This window comes from Salmo salar, chromosome 24, assembly GCF_965601325.2.
Source record: "Salmo salar chromosome 24, fSalSal1, whole genome shotgun sequence".
Classification (NCBI taxonomy): Eukaryota; Metazoa; Chordata; class Actinopteri; order Salmoniformes; family Salmonidae; genus Salmo; species Salmo salar.
In genome coordinates this window covers 46,470,001-46,492,060 of record NC_138314.1, presented here as the reverse complement: position 1 = coordinate 46,492,060, position 22,060 = coordinate 46,470,001, and the positions used below count along the sequence as shown (strand labels likewise).

General features: G+C 43.0%; 1 protein-coding gene across 1 annotated transcript in view; it reads left to right on the top strand.

The window, feature by feature from the left end:
• Nucleotides 1–22,060, top strand: part of LOC106585952 (WD repeat and FYVE domain-containing protein 3) — a 239,709-nt gene that overhangs the window by 72,467 nt on the left and 145,182 nt on the right. Inside the window, 4 exon segments of the mRNA XM_082968737.1 lie at nt 2,228–2,392; nt 3,621–3,813; nt 4,883–5,069; nt 9,561–9,727. Of these exon segments, the coding sequence (XP_082824863.1) occupies nt 2,228–2,392; nt 3,621–3,813; nt 4,883–5,069; nt 9,561–9,727 (712 nt within the window).

Below are 22,060 nucleotides of genomic sequence, written 5' to 3'. Positions count from 1 at the left end.
GACCGTAGTCGTCCCCTCTACCAACCTCCACCATCCAGACCGTAGTCGTCCCCTCTACCATCCAGACCGTAGACGTCCCCAGACCGTAGTCGTCCCCTCTACCATCCAGACCGTAGTCGTCCCCTCTACCATCCAGACCGTAGTCGTCCCCTCTACCGTTCTCTATCATCCTCTACCATCCAGACCGTAGTCGTCCCCTCTACCATCCTCTACAATCCAGACCGTAGTCGTCTCCTCTACCATCCTCTACCATCCAGACCGTAGTCGTCCCCTCTACCATCCTCTACCATCCAGACCGTAGACGTCCCCTCTACCATCCAGACCGTAGTCGTCCCCTCTACCATCCTCTACCATCCAGACCGTAGTCGTCTCCTCTACCATCCTCTACCATCCAGACCGTAGTCGTCCCCTCTACCATCCAGACCGTAGTCGTCCCCTCTACCATCCAGACCGTAGTCGTCCCCAGACCGTAGTCGTCCCCTCTACCATCCAGACCGTAGTCGTCCCCTCTACCATCCAGACCGTAGTCGTCCCCTCTACCATCCAGACCGTAGTCGTCCCCTCTACCATCCAGACCGTAGACATCCCCGCTACCATCCAGACCGTAGTCGTCCCCTCTACCATCCAGACCGTAGTCGTCCCCTCTACCATCCAGACCGTAGTCGTCCCCTCTACCATCCAGACCGTAGTCGTCCCCTCTACCATCCAGACCGTAGTCATCCCCTCTACCATCCAGACCGTAGTCGTCCACTCTACCATCCTCTACCATCCAGACCGTAGTCGTCTCCTCTACCATCCTCTACCATCCAGACCGTAGTCGTCCCCTCTACCATCCAGACCGTAGTCGTCCCCTCTACCATCCAGACCGTAGTCGTCCCCTCTACCATCCAGACCGTAGTCGTCCCCTCTACCATCCAGACCGTAGTCGTCCCCTCTACCATCCTCTACCATCCAGACCGTAGTCGTCCCCTCTACCATCCAGACCGTAGTCGTCCCCTCTACCATCCAGACCGTAGTCGTCCCCTCTACCATCCTCTACCATCCAGACCGTAGTCGTCCCCTCTACCTTCCTCTACCATCCAGACCGTAGTCGTCCCCTCTACCATCCAGACCGTAGACAACTCAAAACTTGTCTGGGCTCTTTTCTGTTCTGTCCTTGTGACTCCTCTATTCTCCTGTTCAGAGTTGCAAAGAAAAAGCCACTTCTCAGACTGGCCAATAAAAAGAAAAGTTTAATATGGGCAAAAGAACACAGACACTGGACAGAGGAACTCTGCCTAAAAAGCCAACATCCCGGAGTCGCCTCTTCACTGTTGACGTTGAGACTGGTGTTTTGTGGGTACTATTTAATGAAGCTGACAGTTGAGGACTTGTGAGGCATCTGTTTCTCAAACTAGACACTCTAATGTACTTGTCCTCTTACTCAGTTGTGCATCGAGGCCTCCCACTCCTCTTTCTATTCTGGTTAGAGCCAGTTTGCGCTTTTCTATGAAGGGAGTAGTACACAGAGTTGTACGAGATCTTCAGTTTCTTGGCAATTTCTTGCATGGAATAGCCTTCATTTCTCAGAACAAGAATAGACTGACGACTTTCTGAAGAAAGTGCTTTGTTTCTGGCCATTTTGAGCCTGTAGCCGAACCCACAAATGCCGATGCTCCAGATACTCAACTAGTCTAAAGAAGGCCAGTTTTATTGCTTCTTTAATTAGCACCACAGTTTTCAGCTGTGCTAACATATTTGTTAAATGGTTTTCTAATGATCAATTAGCCTTTTTAAAATGATAAACTTGGATTAGCTAACACAACGTGCCATTGGAACACAGGAGTGATGGTTGCTGATAACGGGCCTCTGTACGCCTATGTAGATATTCCATTTTAAAAAATCTGCCGTTTCCAGCTACAATAGTCATTTACAACATTAACAATGTCTACACTGTATTTCTGATCAATTTGATGTTATTTTAATGGACAGAAAATGTGCTTTTCTTTCAAAAACAAGGACATTTCTAAGTGACCCCAAACTTTTGAACGGTATTGTGTGTGTGTGTGTGTGTGTGTGTGTGTGTGTGTGTGTGTGTGTGTGTGTATATGTACAGACACACACACTGCCACAAGGCTAAGCCAACCTTACACTCACCTTTCACAGGTTTTGCTTTTCCCTGTAAAAGAGAAATTATTGCAAGGTGGCTTTTGTAACCTGTGTATATTGTCTTCTCTCCTCCCTCCAGAAAACGGTGGACTGCATGACCACCATGTCGGTGCCGTCCACCCTGGTGAAGTGTCTGTATCTGTTCTTTGACCTTCCTCACATGGCAGAGGCCCCTGGGGCCACACAAACCCCTGAGCTGCCACTAGCTGACCGCCGGGCCTTGCTACAGAAGGTATTTGTACAGGTCAGTTAATCAAGCCTTACCACCTATCCCCTAGTCCAAGGGGGGGGGGGGGGGGGGGAGTACGACCCGCGGGCCGAATCCGACCCACCAGGAACTTCAATCCGGGCCACGACACGTAAAATGCAAATGTATTTATTTTTTGTGTTTTATTTATTTATTTAATTTTTTTTCTCCACAATTTCGTGTTATCCAATTGGTAGTTCCAGTCTTGTCCCATCGCTGCATCTCCCGTACGGACTCGGGAGAGGTTAAGGTCGAGAGTCGTGCGTCCGCAGAAACACAACCCAACCAAGCCGCACTGCTTCTTGACACAACACTCGCTTAACCCGGAAGCCAGCTGCACCAATGTGTCGGAGGAAACACCGTACACCTGACGACCGTGTCAGCATGCACTGCGCCCGGCCCGCCACAGGAGTCGCTAGTGCGCGATGGGACAAGGATCTCCCTGCCGGCCCAAACCCTCCCCTAACCCGGACAACACTGGGCCAATTGTGCGCCGCCTCATTGGTCTCCCGGTCACAGCCAGCTCTAGCAGGGCAGAAATTTGACCAACTGACTTGTTGGAAAGGCGGCATCCTATGACGGTGCCAAGTTGAAAGTCACTGAGCTCTTCAGTACGGGGCCATTCTAAAGTCAATGTTTCTCTAAGGAGAATGCGTGGCTGGCTGTGTGCTCAATTTTATACACCTGTCAGCAACGGGTGTGGCTGAATTAGCCAAATCCACTCATTTGAAGGGGTGTCCACATACTTTTGTATACATAGTGTATTTCTAGTCTTTGTAGAGCTCTGAACTAGTAACGTTAATAAATAAGCCGTGTCACTCAGGCTTTTGTGGCAGGGCAGACACTTTGTTGATTCTTCATGTTCAGCTATACAACTGTTAACTTTAGAAATGTTTGCAAATTAAAAAAACAAAACAGAAATACCTTATTTACATAAGTATTCAGACCCTTTGCTATGAGACTCGAAATTGAGCTCAGGTGCATCCTGTTTCCATTGATCATCCTTGAGATGTTTCTACAACTTGATTGGAGTCCACCTGTGTGATAAATTCAATTGATTGGACATGATTTGGAAAGGCACACACCTGTCTATATAAGGTCCCACAATTGACAGAGCAAAAACCAAGCCGTGACCACAAAAATACTTTTAGAGGTAAAGCAAGCTCCACAACTTTACTTGTAAAGTGACCATCTAGTATGTTATTGCTATCATTATTCCTATTAGATCCTGGTGAAGCTGTGTAGCTTTGTCTCCCCTGCGGAGGAGTTGACTCAGAAAGACGACCTGCAGCTTCTCTTCTCCGCCATCACGTCCTGGTGCCCCCCTCACAACCTGCCCTGGAGGAAGAGCGCCGGCCAGGTCCTCACCACCATCTCACGACACGGTCTCAGCGTCAACGTTGTCAAATACATCCACGGTGAGTTTCGGTTCAGGTGTGGTGGTGGTATTAGGAGGTTCAGGTGTGGTGGTGGTATTAGGAGGTTCAGGTGTTAGGAGGTTCAGGTGTGGTGGCGGTGTTAGGAGGTTCAGGTGTGGTGGTGGTATTAGGAGGTTCAGGTGTGGTGGCGGTATTAGGAGGTTCAGGTGTGGTGGCGGTGTTAGGAGGTTCAGGTGTGGTGGCGGTATTAGGAGGTTCAGGTGTGGTGGCGGTATTAGGAGGTTCAGGTGTGGTGGCGGTATTAGGAGGTTCAGGTGTGGTGGCGGTATTAGGAGGTTCAGGTGTGGTGGTGGTATTAGGAGGTTCAGGTGTTAGGAGGTTCAGGTGTGGTGGTGTTAGGAGGTTCAGGTGTGGTGATGTTAGGAGGTTCAGGTGTGGTGGTGTTAGGAGGTTCAGGTGTGGTGGCGGTATTAGGAGGTTCAGGTGTGGTGGCGGTATTAGGAGGTTCAGGTGTGGTGGCGGTATTAGGAGGTTCAGGTGTGGTGGTGGTATTAGGAGGTTCAGGTGTGGTGGTGGTATTAGGAGGTTCAGGTGTGGTGGTGTTAGGAGGTTCAGGTGTGGTGGTGTTAGGAGGTTCAGGTGTGGTGGTATTAGGAGGTTCAGGTGTGGTGATGTTAGGAGGTTCAGGTGTGGTGGTGTTAGGAGGTTCAGGTGTGGTGGCGGTATTAGGAGGTTCAGGTGTGGTGGTGTTAGGAGGTTCAGGTGTGGTGGTGTTAGGAGGTTCAGGTGTGGTGGCGGTATTAGGAGGTTCAGGTGTGGTGGTGTTAGGAGGTTCAGGTGTGGTGGTGTTAGGAGGTTCAGGTGTGGTGGTATTAGGAGGTAGACAGAAACACAATCTGAGGAATTGTAAATGAACGTTATCAGACACCTGGTTTCCACATGGATACAGTTCGATTTATTCCATTCCAGCCATTTACAGTGAGCTTCCTCCACACCAGCAGTCAAATGATGGTAACAAGTTGGTGTGTTTAAAAAAAAAAAAAAATGTTTTATCGATCCTTAAAACTTTCTGCACATGTGTGATATTAACCACCCCTTTCCCCCTCAGAGAAAGAGTGCCTGGCCACGTGTATCCAGAACATGCAGCAGTCAGATGACCTTTCACCTTTAGAGATCGTAGAGATGTTTGCTGGTCTGTCCTGCTTCCTGAAGGACTCCAGCGACGTCTCTCAGACCCTGCTGGACGACTTCAGGATGAGTCAGGGATACACGTTCCTCTGTGACCTCATGCTCAGGTTAGTAGATTTTTGTATTTTTTTATTTTTAACCTTTTATTTAACTAGGCAAGTCAGTTAAGAACAACTTATTATTTTCAATGACGGCCTAGGAACAGTGGGTTAACTGCCTTGTTCAGGGGCGGAACAACACATTTTTACCTTGTCAGCTCGGAGGATTCGATCTTGCAACCTTTCGGTTACTGGCCCAACGCTCTAACCACTAGGCTACCTGCCGCCTCGGTGGGTGGGGACAGAGAGTGTACGTGAGCATGACTTTGTTTTACTATATTAAAATTACCCCCTCCCCTCGCAGGCAAAGAAGGAGACCAGTAGTGATGCTCTAGTCCTAGTGTTGATATTAACCTCTTCCTAACCATCACCCCCCAGATTGGAGGGGGCCGAAAAGGACGGACATTGTTTGTGTGTGTTACATGTTTCACTATATTAAAATTCAGCACCGGTGCATCACTCTAACTAATGTAATACAAAAATCCCCATACGTTTTTATTTATTTATTATTTATTTGATTTAACCTTTATTTAACCAGGTAGGCTAGTTGAGAACAAGTTCTCATTTACAACTGCGACCTGGCCAAGATAAACCAAAGCAGTGCGACACAAACAGCAACACAGAGTTACACATGAGATAAACAAACATACAGTCAATACTACAGTAGGAAAAAAAATAGTCTATATACAGTGTGGGCAAATGGCGTGAGGAGGTAAGGCAATAAATAGGCCAATAGTAGCGAAGTAATTACGATTTAGCAGATTAACACTGGAGTGATAGATTAAGTTTAAGCTATGAAATGAAATGTATGCATTCACTACTGTAAGTCGCTCTGGATAAGAGCGTCTGTTAAATTACTAAAATGTAAAAAAAAATGTACGATTTAGCAGATTAACACTGGAGTGATAGATTAAGTTTAAGCTATGAGATGTGTTTTTTTTTTTGCATTGGATGTGTCTCAATCCACCTCATCCGCCGATGTCGCACTTCCGCGTCCGAGGTGAAATGTGGAACAGAGCTAGAGTGGTTTTTGTCAGACCATGAGACATCGCGATAAAATGTCTTCTCACGGAAAAAAACGTCTGTCGTGTCTGAACTGTTTGACCTACAAAACTATACTGCTCAAAAAAATAAAGGGAACACTTAAACAACACAATGTAACTCCAAGTCAATCACACTTCTGTGAAATCAAACTGTCCACTTAGGAAGCAACACTGATTGACAATAAATTTCACATGCTGTTGTGCAAATGGAATAGACAACAGGTGGAAATTATAGGCAATTAGCAAGACACCCCCAGTAAAGGAGTGGTTCTGCAGGTGGAGGCCACAGACTACTTCTCAGTTCCTATGCTTACTGGCTGATGTTTTGGTCACTTTTGAATGCTGGCGGTGCTTTCACTCTAGTGGTAGCATGAGACGGAGTCTACAACCCACACAAGTGGCTCAGGTAGTGCAGCTCATCCAGGATGGCACATCAATGCGAGCTGTGGCAAGAAGGTTTGCTGTGTCTGTCAGCGTAGTGTCCAGAGCATGGAGGCGCTACCAGGAGACAGGCCAGTACATCAGGAGACGTGGAGGAGGCCGTAGGAGGGCAACAACCCAGCAGCAGGTCCGCTACCTCTGTCTTTGTGCAAGGAGGAGCAGGAGAAGCACTGCCAGAGCCCTGCAAAATGACCTCCAGCAGGCCACAAATGTGCATGTGTCTGCTCAAACGGTCAGAAACAGACTCCATGAGGGTGGTATGAGGGCCCGACGTCCACAGGTGGGGGTTGTGCTTACAGCCCAACACCGTGCAGGACGTTTGGCATTTGCCAGAGAACACCAAGATTGGCAAATTCGCCACTGGCGCCCTGTGCTCTTCACAGATGAAAGCAGGTTCACACTGAGCACATGTGACAGACGTGACAGAGTCTGGAGACGCCGTGGAGAACGTTCTGCTGCCTGCAACATCCTCCAGCATGACCGGTTTGGCGGTGGGTCAGTCATGGTGTAGGGTGGCATTTCTTTGGGGGGCCGCACAGCCCTCCATGTGCTCGCCAGAGGTAGCCTGACTGCCATTAGGTACTGAGATGAGATCCTCAGACCCCTTGTGAGACCATATGCTGGTGCGGTTGGCCCTGGGTTCCTCCTAATGCAAGACAGTGCTAGACCTCATGTGGCTGGAGTGTGTCAGCAGTTCCTGCAAGAGGAAGGCATTGATGCTATGGACTGGCCCGCCCGTTCCCCAGACCTGAATCCAATTGAGCACATCTGGGACATCATGTCTCGCTCCATCCACCAATGCCACGTTGCACCACAGACTGTCCAGGAGTTGGCGGATGCTTTAGTCCAGGTCTGGGAGGAGATCCCTCAGGAGACCATCCGCCACCTCATCAGGAGCATGCCCAGGCGTTGTAGGGAGGTCATACAGGCACGTGGAGGCCACACACACTACTGAGCCTCATTTTCACTTGTTTTAAGGACATTACATCAAAGTTGGATCAGCCTGTAGTGTGGTTTTCCACTTTAATTTTGAGTGTGACTCCTAATCCAGACCTACATGGGTTGATAAATTGGATTTCCATTGATTATTTTTGTGTGATTTTGTTGTCAGCACATTGAACTATGTAAAGAAAAAAGTATTTAATAAGATTATTTCTTTCATTCATATCTAGGATGTGTTGTTTAAGTGTTCCCTTTATTTTTTTGAGCAGTGTATTATATGACCCCTCTATGGAAAGAGGACACTCTCGAGAACACGATAGTGCTCTTCGACCCCCCCCTACAAATGTCACAGGACTCATATGAAGGTAAACAGTACCGGTCCCCCCCCTTCCCCTGGTAAACGGTACCGGTGTGAAAAATGAACGGAAGTATGGAGGTAGTTTTGTACCAACAAAAAAAAGTGGTTAAATATGCGTAAATAAATATATATATGTGTGTGTATATTTCCTGAGCTGTCTTATATCTCCTAGATGTTGGACAGACACTTCAGAACCTTGTTTCTTGATTTTGTGACTATCTTTTAAGCCATTTATTCATGTGTTATTCAATGTGTTTCTCTGGGCAATTAAAAAAAAATATATATAATTAAAGGGGTCCTAAAATTCAAAATCAAATAACTAAATGATCCATAGTATGACCATCTTAAAACAATTCCATATGACCATCTTAAAACAATTCCACATGTCCCCTTAGAACACCCCCACTGTACCACACTAAATGCTTATATTAATCCCTGCTGTACCACACTAAATGCTATGCTGATATTAATCCCCACTGTACCACACTAAATGCTTATATTAATCCCCGCTGTACCAAACTAAATGCTAGGCTTATATTAACCCCGCTGTACCACACTAAATGCTAATATTAACCCCCACTGTACCAAACTAAATGCTTATATTAATCCTCGCTGTACCAAACTAAATGCTTAAATTAACCCTCGCTGTACCACACTAAATGCTTATATTAATCCTCGCTGTACCAAACTAAATCCTTATATTAACCCCCACTGTACCACACTAAATGCTTATATTAACCCCCACTGTACCACACTAAATGCTTATATTAACCCCCACTGTACCACACTAAATGCTTATATTAACCCCCACTGTACCACACTAAATGCTTATATTAACCCCCACTGTACCACACTAAATGCTTATATTAACCCCCACTGTACCACACTAAATGCTTATATTAACCCCCGCTGTACCACACTAAATGCTTATATTAACCCCCACTGTACCACACTAAATGCTTATATTAATCCTCACTGTACCAAACTAAATGCTTATATTAACCCCCACTGTACCACACTAAATGCTTATATTAACCCCCGCTGTACCACACTAAATGCTTATATTAATCCTCACTGTACCAAACTAAATGCTTATATTAACCCCCACTGTACCACACTAAATGCTTATATTAACCCCCGCTGTACCACACTAAATGCTAGGCTTATATTAACCCCCACTGTACCACACTAAATGCTTATATTAACCCTCGCTGTACCACACTAAAATGCTTATATTAACCCCCACTGTACCACACTAAATGCTTATATTAATCCTCACTGTACCAAACTAAATGCTTATATTAACCCCCACTGTACCACACTAAATGCTTATATTAACCCCCGCTGTACCACACTAAATGCTTATATTAATCCTCACTGTACCAAACTAAATGCTTATATTAACCCCCACTGTACCACACTAAATGCTTATATTAACCCCCGCTGTACCACACTAAATGCTAGGCTTATATTAACCCCCACTGTACCACACTAAATGCTTATATTAACCCTCGCTGTACCACACTAAATGCTTATATTAACCCCCGCTGTACCAAACTAAATGCGAGGCTGGAAGCAATAATGTGTGAGTTGAGATAAATACAAGAAATGATTCAGACAGGAACATGATATTCTAGTAGAGATAAATACGAGAGATGATTTAGACAGCAACATGAATCACATAACTCACTATACTAAAATGTCTCCCCCCCCCAGATTGGAGCAGACCAAAGAGGAGGACAGCAGTGATGCTCTGAAGGACCTGGTCAGTCTGGTCACATGTCTAACCACCTATGGCGTGACAGAGCTCAAACCGGCCGGTCTAACCACTGGAGCTCCCTTCCTCCTCCCTGGCTTCGTACTCCCACAGCCTTCTGGGAAAGGTACAGTCCTCCAAATATTTCCAATGTCAATACATTTAACACATTTTCACAAACAAAGCAAGTGCTGACTTAGTAGCTTGGCCATACAGTGCATTCGGAAAGTATTCAGACCCTTTGACTTTTTCCACATTTTGTTACGTTACAGCCTTATTCTAAAATGGATGAAATAAAAAAATGTCCTCATCAATCTACACACACTACCCCAGAATGACATCACAGTACCCCAGAATGACATCACAATACCCCAGAATGACATCACAGTACCCCAGAATGACATCACAGTACCCCAGAATGACATCACAGTACCCCAGAATGACATCACAATACCCCATAATGACATCACAATACCCCATAATGACATAGCGAAAAGTTTTTTTTATGTTTTTCCTAATTTATAAAAAAATATATATATATATATATATAAATATGTAAATAAGGTATTTCTGTTATATATATATATATATATAACAGAAATACCTTATTTACATAAGTTTTCAGACCCTTTGCTATGAGACTTGAAATTGAGCTCAGGTGCATCCTGTTTCCATTGATCATCCTTGAGATGTTTCTACAACTTGATTGGAGTCCATCTGTGGTAAATTCAATTGATTGGACATGATTTGGAAAGGCACACACCTGTCTATACAAGGTCCCACAGTTGACAGTGCATGTCAGAGCAAAAACCAAGTCGTGAGGTCGAAGGAATTGTCCGTAGAGGTCCGAGACAGGATTGTGTCAAGGCACAGATCTGGGGAAGGGGACCAAAACATTTCTGCGGCATTGAAGGTCCCCAAGAACACAGTGGCCTCCATCATTCTTAAATGGAAGAAGTTTAGAATCACGTCTGGAAACCTGGCACCATCCCTACGGTGAAGCATGGCGGTGGCAGCATCATGTCTGGAGGAAACCTGGCACCATCCCTACGGTGAAGCATGGCGGTGGCAGCATCATGCTGTGGGGATGTTTTTCAGCGGCAGGGACTGGGAGACTAGTCAGGATCGAGGGAAAGATGAATGGAACAAAGTACAGAGAGATCCTTGATGAAAACCTGCTCCAGAGCGCTCAGGACCTCAGACTGGGGCGAAGGTTTACCTTCCAACAGGACAACAACCCTAAGCACACAGCCAAGACAACGCAGGAGTGGCTTCGGGACAAGTCTCTGAATATCCTTGAGTGGCCCAGCCAGAGCCCAGACTTGAACCTGATCGAACATCTCTGGAGAGACCTGAAAATAGCTGTGCAGTGACGCTTCCCATCCAACCTGACAGAGCTTGAGAGGATCTACAGAGAAGAATGGGAGAAACTCCCCAAATACAGGTGTGCCAAGCTTGTATCGTCATACCCAAGAAGACTTGAGGCTGTAATCGCTGCTAAAGGTGCTTCAACAAAGTACTGAGTAAAGGGTCTGAATACTGAATAAATTTGCAGTAATTTCTTAAAACCAGTTTTTGCTTTGTCATTATGGGGTATTGTGTGTAGATTGATGAGGGGATTTAAAAATGTTTTTAATACATTTTAGAATAAGGCTGTTATGTATCAAAATTTGGAAAAATAAGAGGGGTCTGAATACTTTCCAAATGCACTATATCGTGAGAACCCAGGCACTGACCTGACTCTCTGTGAAGCCACCGGAGTGTGAGAGACAAAATTGCCCAGAAGTGTCATAGGACTGTACAATATGTTAAACGATGGACTCATAACAGGGAAGTGACACATTGGCTTTGTCTGAAAATGTTACAAGGAGAGCTGTGACGTCACAACATTTTTGATGGCGGTTATTGGTAACCATTCGAATAGCCAATTAAAAAAAACATTATATATATATATATATATATATATATATATATATATATATATATATATATTTTTTTTTTTTTTATCTTTAAAGATATGTGTTCTTCTCTCCTCCGCTCCTGACTGCATGTGGGAGGAGGAGGAGGGGGGGGGGGGGGGTGGCGGAATTGCCTAGGCAACCGAAGACTCGTTTTGCTACAACATCTTGCTTGTTTCAGCAACGAGTAACAAAGTTTCATCACATTGTAGAGTCCATGCTTACAGCAGAAATGGACTCAACCTCACGAATGCCCGGCCATCCAGTCTTCAGTCAGCTGTTCTTTCCACATAAAATAAAACACATTTTATAGTAAATACAAAAAAAGGGTTCTGACAGTTATTTTATTATTTTTATTTTTCATGACTGTCTTCAACCGTAACCGTCGGTTATACGGTAGCTGTGCCAGACCTGGTTACTAACTGTCAAAATCATAGCTTCCTCCGTACGTTCTTCCTTCATTTCCTGACAATAAAGATTCCCAGATGTCTTGAAGGTCCGTATTTCAGCCCTACAGAATGAGACTTGGTCCCAGTCTCCTCATCTCACCCCTCATATCTTAATCCTCCATATGATTTTGATGCTCCACTGATCAAGGCTGCTTCACCTATTGGCCAATGCCATGGTTACCACCATGGTTACCGTCTCACACCTTCCTTCTCTCAGCCAGGTCTCCTCTTCTCAGCCAGGTCTCCTTCTCTCAGCCAGGTCTCCTTCTCTCAGCCAGGTCTCCTCTTCTCAGCCAGGTCTCCTCCTCTCAGCCAGGTCTCCTCTTCTCAGCCAGGTCTCCTTCTCTCAGCCAGGTCTCCTCCTCTCAGCCAGGTCTCCTTCTATCAGCCAGGTCTCCTCTTCTCAGCCAGGTCTCCTTCTATCAGCCAGGTCTCCTCCTCTCAGCCAGGTCTCCTTCTATCAGCCAGGTCTCCTCTTCTCAGCCAGGTCTCCTTCTATCAGCCAGGTCTCCTCCTCTCAGCCAGGTCTCCTTCTATCAGCCAGGTCTCCTCTTCTCAGCCAGGTCTCCTTCTCTCAGCCAGGTCTCCTCTTCTCAGCCAGGTCTCCTTCTCTCAGCCAGGTCTCCTTCTATCAGCCAGGTCTCCTCTTCTCAGCCAGGTCTCCTCTTCTCAGCCAGGTCTCCTCCTCTCAGCCAGGTCTCTATATAACAGAACCCTGTAGTCTATATAACAGAACCCTGTAGTCTATATAACAGAACCCTGTAGTCTATATAACAGAACCCGGTAGTCTATATAACAGAACCCTGTAGTCTATATAACAGAACCCTGTAGTCTATATAACAGAACCCTGTAGTCTACATAACAGAACCCTGTAGTCTATATAACAGAACCCTGTAGTCTATATAACAGAACCCTGTAGTCTATATAACAGAACCCTGTACTCTATATAACAGAACCCTGTAGGTTATATAACAGAACCCTGTAGGAACCCTGTAGTCTATATAACAGAACCCCGTAGTCTATATAACAGAACCCTGTAGTCTATATAACATAACCCTGTAGTCTATATAACAGAACCCTGTAGGAACCCTGTAGTCTATATAACAGAACCCTGTAGTCTATATAACAGAACCCTGTAGTCTATATAACAGAACCCTGTAGTCTATATAACAGAACCCTGTAGGTTATATAACAGAACCCTGTAGGAACCCTGTAGTCTATATAACAGAACCCTGTAGTCTATATAACAGAACCCTGTAGTCTATATAACAGAACCCTGTAGTCTATATAACAGAACCCTGTAGTCTATATAACAGAACCCTGTAGGTTATATAACAGAACCCTGTAGGAACCCTGTAGTCTATATAACAGAACCCTGTAGTCTATATAACAGAACCCTGTAGTCTATATAACAGAACCCTGTAGGAACCCGGTAGTCTATATAACAGAACCCTGTAGTCTATATAACAGAACCCTGTAGTCTATATAACAGAACCCTGTAGTCTATATAACAGAACCCTGTAGGCTATATAACAGAACCCTGTAGTCTATATAACAGAACCCTGTAGGAACCCTGTAGTCTATATAACAGAACCCTGTAGTCTATATAACAGAACCCTGTAGGAACCCTGTAGTCTATATAACAGAACCTTGTAGTCTATATAACAGAACCCTGTAGTCTATATAACAGAACCCTGTAGGAACCCTGTAGTCTACATAACAGAACCCTGTAGGCTATATAACAGAACCCTGTAGTCTATATAACAGAACCCTGTAGGAACCCTGTAGTCTATATAACAGAACCCTGTAGTCTATATAACAGAACCCTGTAGTCTATATAACAGAACCCTGTAGGAACCCTGTAGTCTATATAACAGAACCCTGTAGTCTATATAACAGAACCCTGTAGTCTATATAACAGAACCCTGTAGTCTATATAACAGAACCCTGTAGTCTATATAACAGAACCCTGTAGTCTATATAACAGAACCCGGTAGTCTATATAACAGAACCCGGTAGTCTATATAACAGAACCCTGTAGTCTATATAACAGAACCCTGTAGTCTATATAACAGAACCCTGTAGTCTACATAACAGAACCCTGTAGTCTATATAACAGAACCCTGTAGTCTATATAACAGAACCCTGTAGTCTATATAACAGAACCCTGTACTCTATATAACAGAACCCTGTAGGTTATATAACAGAACCCTGTAGGAACCCTGTAGTCTATATAACAGAACCCCGTAGTCTATATAACAGAACCCTGTAGTCTATATAACATAACCCTGTAGTCTATATAACAGAACCCTGTAGTCTATATAACAGAACCCTGTAGTCTATATAACAGAACCCTGTACGTTATATAACAGAACCCTGTAGGAACCCTGTAGTCTATATAACAGAACCCTGTAGTCTATATAACAGAACCCTGTAGTCTATATAACAGAACCCTGTAGTCTATATAACAGAACCCTGTAGTCTATATAACAGAACCCTGTAGGTTATATAACAGAACCCTGTAGGAACCCTGTAGTCTATATAACAGAACCCTGTAGTCTATATAACAGAACCCTGTAGTCTATATAACAGAACCCTGTAGGAACCCTGTAGTCTATATAACAGAACCCTGTAGTCTATATAACAGAACCCGGTAGTCTATATAACAGAACCCTGTAGTCTATATAACAGAACCCTGTAGTCTATATAACAGAACCCTGTAGTCTATATAACAGAACCCTGTAGGCTATATAACAGAACCCTGTAGTCTATATAACAGAACCCTGTAGGAACCCTGTAGTCTATATAACAGAACCCTGTAGTCTATATAACAGAACCCTGTAGGAACCCTGTAGTCTATATAACAGAACCTTGTAGTCTATATAACAGAACCCTGTAGTCTATATAACAGAACCCTGTAGGAACCCTGTAGTCTACATAACAGAACCCTGTAGGCTATATAACAGAACCCTGTAGTCTATATAACAGAACCCTGTAGGAACCCTGTAGTCTATATAACAGAACCCTGTAGTCTATATAACAGAACCCTGTAGTCTATATAACAGAACCCTGTAGGAACCCTGTAGTCTATATAACAGAACCCTGTAGTCTATATAACAGAACCCTGTAGTCTATATAACAGAACCCTGTAGTCTATATAACAGAACCCTGTAGTCTATATAACAGAACCCTGTAGTCTATATAACAGAACCCTGTAGTCTATATAACAGAACCCGGTAGTCTATATAACAGAACCCGGTAGTCTATATAACAGAACCCTGTAGTCTATATAACAGAACCCTGTAGTCTATATAACAGAACCCTGTAGTCTACATAACAGAACCCTGTAGTCTATATAACAGAACCCTGTAGTCTATATAACAGAACCCTGTAGTCTATATAACAGAACCCTGTACTCTATATAACAGAACCCTGTAGGTTATATAACAGAACCCTGTAGGAACCCTGTAGTCTATATAACAGAACCCCGTAGTCTATATAACAGAACCCTGTAGTCTATATAACATAACCCTGTAGTCTATATAACAGAACCCTGTAGGAACCCTGTAGTCTATATAACAGAACCCTGTAGTCTATATAACAGAACCCTGTAGTCTATATAACAGAACCCTGTAGTCTATATAACAGAACCCTGTAGGTTATATAACAGAACCCTGTAGGAACCCTGTAGTCTATATAACAGACCCCTGTAGTCTATATAACAGAACCCTGTAGTCTATATAACAGAACCCTGTAGTCTATATAACAGAACCCTGTAGTCTATATAACAGAACCCTGTAGTCTATATAACAGAACCCTGTAGGTTATATAACAGAACCCTGTAGGAACCCTGTAGTCTATATAACAGAACCCTGTAGTCTATATAACAGAACCCTGTAGTCTATATAACAGAACCCTGTAGGAACCCTGTAGTCTATATAACAGAACCCTGTAGGAACCCTGTAGTCTATATAACAGAACCCTGTAGTCTATATAACAGAACCCTGTAGGAACCCTGTAGTCTATATAACAGAACCTTGTAGTCTATATAACAGAACCCTGTAGTCTATATAACAGAACCCTGTAGGAACCCTGTAGTCTACATAACAGAACCCTGTAGGCTATATAACAGAACCCTGTAGTCTATATAACAGAACCCTGTAGGAACCCTGTAGTCTATATAACAGAACCCTGTAGTCTATATAACAGAACCCTGTAGTCTATATAACAGAACCCTGTAGGAACCCTGTAGTCTATATAACAGAACCCTGTAGTCTATATAACAGAACCCTGTAGTCTATATAACAGAACCCTGTAGTCTATATAACAGAACCCTGTAGTCTATATAACAGAACCCTGTAGTCTATATAACAGAACCCTGTAGTCTATATAACAGAACCCTGTAGTCTATATAACAGAACCCGGTAGTCTATATAACAGAACCCGGTAGTCTATATAACAGAACCCTGTAGTCTATATAACAGAACCCTGTAGTCTATATAACAGAACCCTGTAGTCTACATAACAGAACCCTGTAGTCTATATAACAGAACCCTGTAGTCTATATAACAGAACCCTGTAGTCTATATAACAGAACCCTGTACTCTATATAACAGAACCCTGTAGGTTATATAACAGAACCCTGTAGGAACCCTGTAGTCTATATAACAGAACCCCGTAGTCTATATAACAGAACCCTGTAGTCTATATAACATAACCCTGTAGTCTATATAACAGAACCCTGTAGGAACCCTGTAGTCTATATAACAGAACCCTGTAGTCTATATAACAGAACCCTGTAGTCTATATAACAGAACCCTGTAGTCTATATAACAGAACCCTGTAGGTTATATAACAGAACCCTGTAGGAACCCTGTAGTCTATATAACAGAACCCTGTAGTCTATATAACAGAACCCTGTAGTCTATATAACAGAACCCTGTAGTCTATATAACAGAACCCTGTAGTCTATATAACAGAACCCTGTAGGTTATATAACAGAACCCTGTAGGAACCCTGTAGTCTATATAACAGAACCCTGTAGTCTATATAACAGAACCCTGTAGTCTATATAACAGAACCCTGTAGGAACCCTGTAGTCTATATAACAGAACCCTGTAGTCTATATAACAGAACCCGGTAGTCTATATAACAGAACCCTGTAGTCTATATAACAGAACCCTGTAGTCTATATAACAGAACCCTGTAGTCTATATAACAGAACCCTGTAGGCTATATAACAGAACCCTGTAGTCTATATAACAGAACCCTGTAGGAACCCTGTAGTCTATATAACAGAACCCTGTAGTCTATATAACAGAACCCTGTAGTCTATATAACAGAACCCTGTAGGCTATATAACAGAACCCTGTAGTCTATATAACAGAACCCTGTAGGAACCCTGTAGTCTATATAACAGAACCCTGTAGTCTATATAACAGAACCCTGTAGGAACCCTGTAGTCTATATAACAGAACCTTGTAGTCTATATAACAGAACCCTGTAGTCTATATAACAGAACCCTGTAGGAACCCTGTAGTCTATATAACAGAACCCTGTAGGCTATATAACAGAACCCTGTAGTCTATATAACAGAACCCTGTAGGAACCCTGTAGTCTATATAACAGAACCCTGTAGTCTATATAACAGAACCCTGTAGTCTATATAACAGAACCCTGTAGGAACCCTGTAGTCTATATAACAGAACCCTGTAGTCTATATAACAGAACCCTGTAGTCTATATAACAGAACCCTGTAGGTTATATAACAGAACCCTGTAGTCTATATAACAGAACCCTGTAGTCTATATAACAGAACCCTGTAGTCTATATAACAGAACCCTGTAGTCTATATAACAGAACCCTGTAGGAACCCTGTAGTCTATATAACAGAACCCTGTAGTCTATATAACAGAACCCGGTAGTCTATATAACAGAACCCTGTAGTCTATATAACAGAACCCTGTAGTCTATATAACAGAACCCTGTAGTCTATATAACAGAACCCTGTAGGCTATATAACAGAACCCTGTAGTCTATATAACAGAACCCTGTAGGAACCCTGTAGTCTATATAACAGAACCCTGTAGTCTATATAACAGAACCCTGTAGGAACCCTGTAGTCTATATAACAGAACCTTGTAGTCTATATAACAGAACCCTGTAGTCTATATAACAGAACCCTGTAGTCTATATAACAGAACCCTGTAGGAACCCTGTAGTCTATATAACAGAACCCTGTAGTCTATATAACAGAACCCTGTAGGAACCCTGTAGTCTATATAACAGAACCTTGTAGTCTATATAACAGAACCCTGTAGTCTATATAACAGAACCCTGTAGTCTATATAACAGAACCCTGTAGGAACCCTGTAGTCTATATAACAGAACCCTGTAGGCTATATAACAGAACCCTGTAGTCTATATAACAGAACCCTGTAGGAACCCTGTAGTCTATATAACAGAACCCTGTAGTCTATATAACAGAACCCTGTAGTCTATATAACAGAACCCTGTAGGAACCCTGTAGTCTATATAACAGAACCCTGTAGTCTATATAACAGAACCCTGTAGTCTATATAACAGAACCCTGTAGGTTATGTAACAGAACCCTGTAGTCTATATAACAGAACCCTGTAGTCTATATAACAGAACCCTGTAGTCTATATAACAGAACCCTGTAGTCTATATAACAGAACCCTGTAGTCTATATAACAGAACCCTGTAGTCTATATGACAGAACCCTGTAGGAACCCTGTAGTCTATATAACAGAACCCTGTAGTCTATATAACAGAACCCTGTAGTCTATATAACAGAACCCTGTAGGAACCCTGTAGTCTATATAACAGAACCCTGTAGTCTATATAACAGAACCCTGTAGTCTATATAACAGAACCCTGTAGTCTATATAACAGAACCCTGTAGTCTATATAACAGAACCCTGTAGGAACCCTGTAGTCTATATAACAGAACCCTGTAGTCTATATAACAGAACCCGGTAGTCTATATAACAGAACCCTGTAGTCTATATAACAGAACCCTGTAGTCTATATAACAGAACCCTGTAGTCTATATAACAGAACCCTGTAGGCTATATAACAGAACCCTGTAGTCTATATAACAGAACCCTGTAGGAACCCTGTAGTCTATATAACAGAACCCTGTAGTCTATATAACAGAACCCTGTAGGAACCCTGTAGTCTATATAACAGAACCTTGTAGTCTATATAACAGAACCCTGTAGTCTATATAACAGAACCCTGTAGTCTATATAACAGAACCCTGTAGGAACCCTGTAGTCTATATAACAGAACCCTGTAGTCTATATAACAGAACCCTGTAGGAACCCTGTAGTCTATATAACAGAACCTTGTAGTCTATATAACAGAACCCTGTAGTCTATATAACAGAACCCTGTAGTCTATATAACAGAACCCTGTAGGAACCCTGTAGTCTATATAACAGAACCCTGTAGGCTATATAACAGAACCCTGTAGTCTATATAACAGAACCCTGTAGGAACCCTGTAGTCTATATAACAGAACCCTGTAGTCTATATAACAGAACCCTGTAGTCTATATAACAGAACCCTGTAGGAACCCTGTAGTCTATATAACAGAACCCTGTAGTCTATATAACAGAACCCTGTAGTCTATATAACAGAACCCTGTAGGTTATATAACAGAACCCTGTAGTCTATATAACAGAACCCTGTAGTCTATATAACAGAACCCTGTAGTCTATATAACAGAACCCTGTAGTCTATATAACAGAACCCTGTAGGTTATATAACAGAACCCTGTAGTCTATATAACAGAACCCTGTAGTCTATATAACAGAACCCTGTAGGAACCCTGTAGTCTATATAACAGAACCCTGTAGTCTATATAACAGAACCCTGTAGTCTATATAACAGAACCCTGTAGGAACCCTGTAGTCTATATAACAGAACCCTGTAGTCTATATAACAGAACCCTGTAGTCTATATAACAGAACCCTGTAGTCTATATAACAGAACCCTGTAGTCTATATAACAGAACCCTGTAGGAACCCTGTAGTCTATATAACAGAACCCTGTAGGTTATATAACAGAACCCTGTAGTCTATATAACAGAACTCTGTAGTCTATATAACAGAACCCTGTAGTCTATATAACAGAACCCTGTAGGAACCCTGTAGTCTATATAACAGAACCCTGTAGGAACCCTGTAGTCTATATAACAGAACCCTGTAGTCTATATAACAGAACCCTGTAGTCTATATAACAGAACCCTGTAGTCTATATAACAGAACCCTGTAGGAACCCTGTAGTCTATATAACAGAACCCTGTAGGCTATATAACAGAACCCTGTAGTCTATATAACAGAACCCTGTAGTCTATATAACAGAACCCTGTAGGAACCCTGTAGTCTATATAACAGAACCCTGTAGGCTATATAACAGAACCCTGTAGTCTATATAACAGAACCCTGTAGGAACCCTGTAGTCTATATAACAGAACCCTGTAGTCTATATAACAGAACCCTGTAGTCTATATAACAGAACCCTGTAGGAACCCTGTAGTCTATATAACAGAACCCTGTAGTCTATATAACAGAACCCTGTAGTCTATGTAACAGAACCCTGTAGGTTATATAACAGAACCCTGTAGTCTATATAACAGAACCCTGTAGTCTATATAACAGAACCCTGTAGGAACCCTGTAGTCTATATAACAGAACCCTGTAGTCTATATAACAGAACCCTGTAGTCTATATAACAGAACCCTGTAGGAACCCTGTAGTCTATATAACAGAACCCTGTAGTCTATATAACAGAACCCTGTAGTCTATATAACAGAACCCTGTAGTCTATATAACAGAACCCTGTAGTCTATATAACAGAACCCTGTAGTCTATATAACAGAACCCTGTAGGTTATATAACAGAACCCTGTAGTCTATATAACAGAACCCTGTAGTCTATATAACAGAACCCTGTAGTCTATATAACAGAACCCTGTAGGAACCCTGTAGTCTATATAACAGAACCCTGTAGGAACCCTGTAGTCTATATAACAGAACCCTGTAGTCTATATAACAGAACCCTGTAGTCTATATAACAGAACCCTGTAGTCTATATAACAGAACCCTGTAGGAACCCTGTAGTCTATATAACAGAACCCTGTAGGCTATATAACAGAACCCTGTAGTCTATATAACAGAACCCTGTAGTCTATATAACAGAACCCTGTAGGAACCCTGTAGTCTATATAACAGAACCCTGTAGGAACCCTGTAGTCTATATAACAGAACCCTGTAGTCTATATAACAGAACCCTGTAGTCTATATAACAGAACCCTGTAGTCTATATAACAGAACCCTGTAGGAACCCTGTAGTCTATATAACAGAACCCTGTAGGCTATATAACAGAACCCTGTAGGCTATATAACAGAACCCTGTAGTCTATATAACAGAACCCTGTAGGAACCCTGTAGTCTATATAACAGAACCCTGTAGGAACCCTGTAGTCTATATAACAGAACCCTGTAGGAACCCTGTAGTCTATATAACAGAACATTTTACATTGACATTTTAGTCATATACTTTATATACAAGGGTTTATATACTAGGGACGATCGCTCCTGGTGTGTTTCAGTTTGCCTACCTGTGTTGTTCATCCAGTAAATGGAGGTCACAGACACACACAGGTCACAGACACACACAGGTCACAGACACACACAGGTCACAGACACACACAGGTCACAGACACACACAGGTCACAGGGTCACAGACACACACAGGTCACAGACACACAGACACACAGGTCACAGACACACAGGTCACAGACACACAGGTCACAGACACACAGACAGACACAGACAGTCACAGTGAGGCTAGTGACAGAACCATGATGTTTGACAGCCGTTCATCCTCAGCTTGCAGAAAGACAGACGGTGGCGTTGTCTGGTGGGGGAAGAACTTGTCTCTCAGTACTTTCAGTATGTCTTCAGGAGAGAATACGTCAAGGTTCCCTGTTCTTCATATGGCGTTGCCTTGCGGCGAGCAACGCT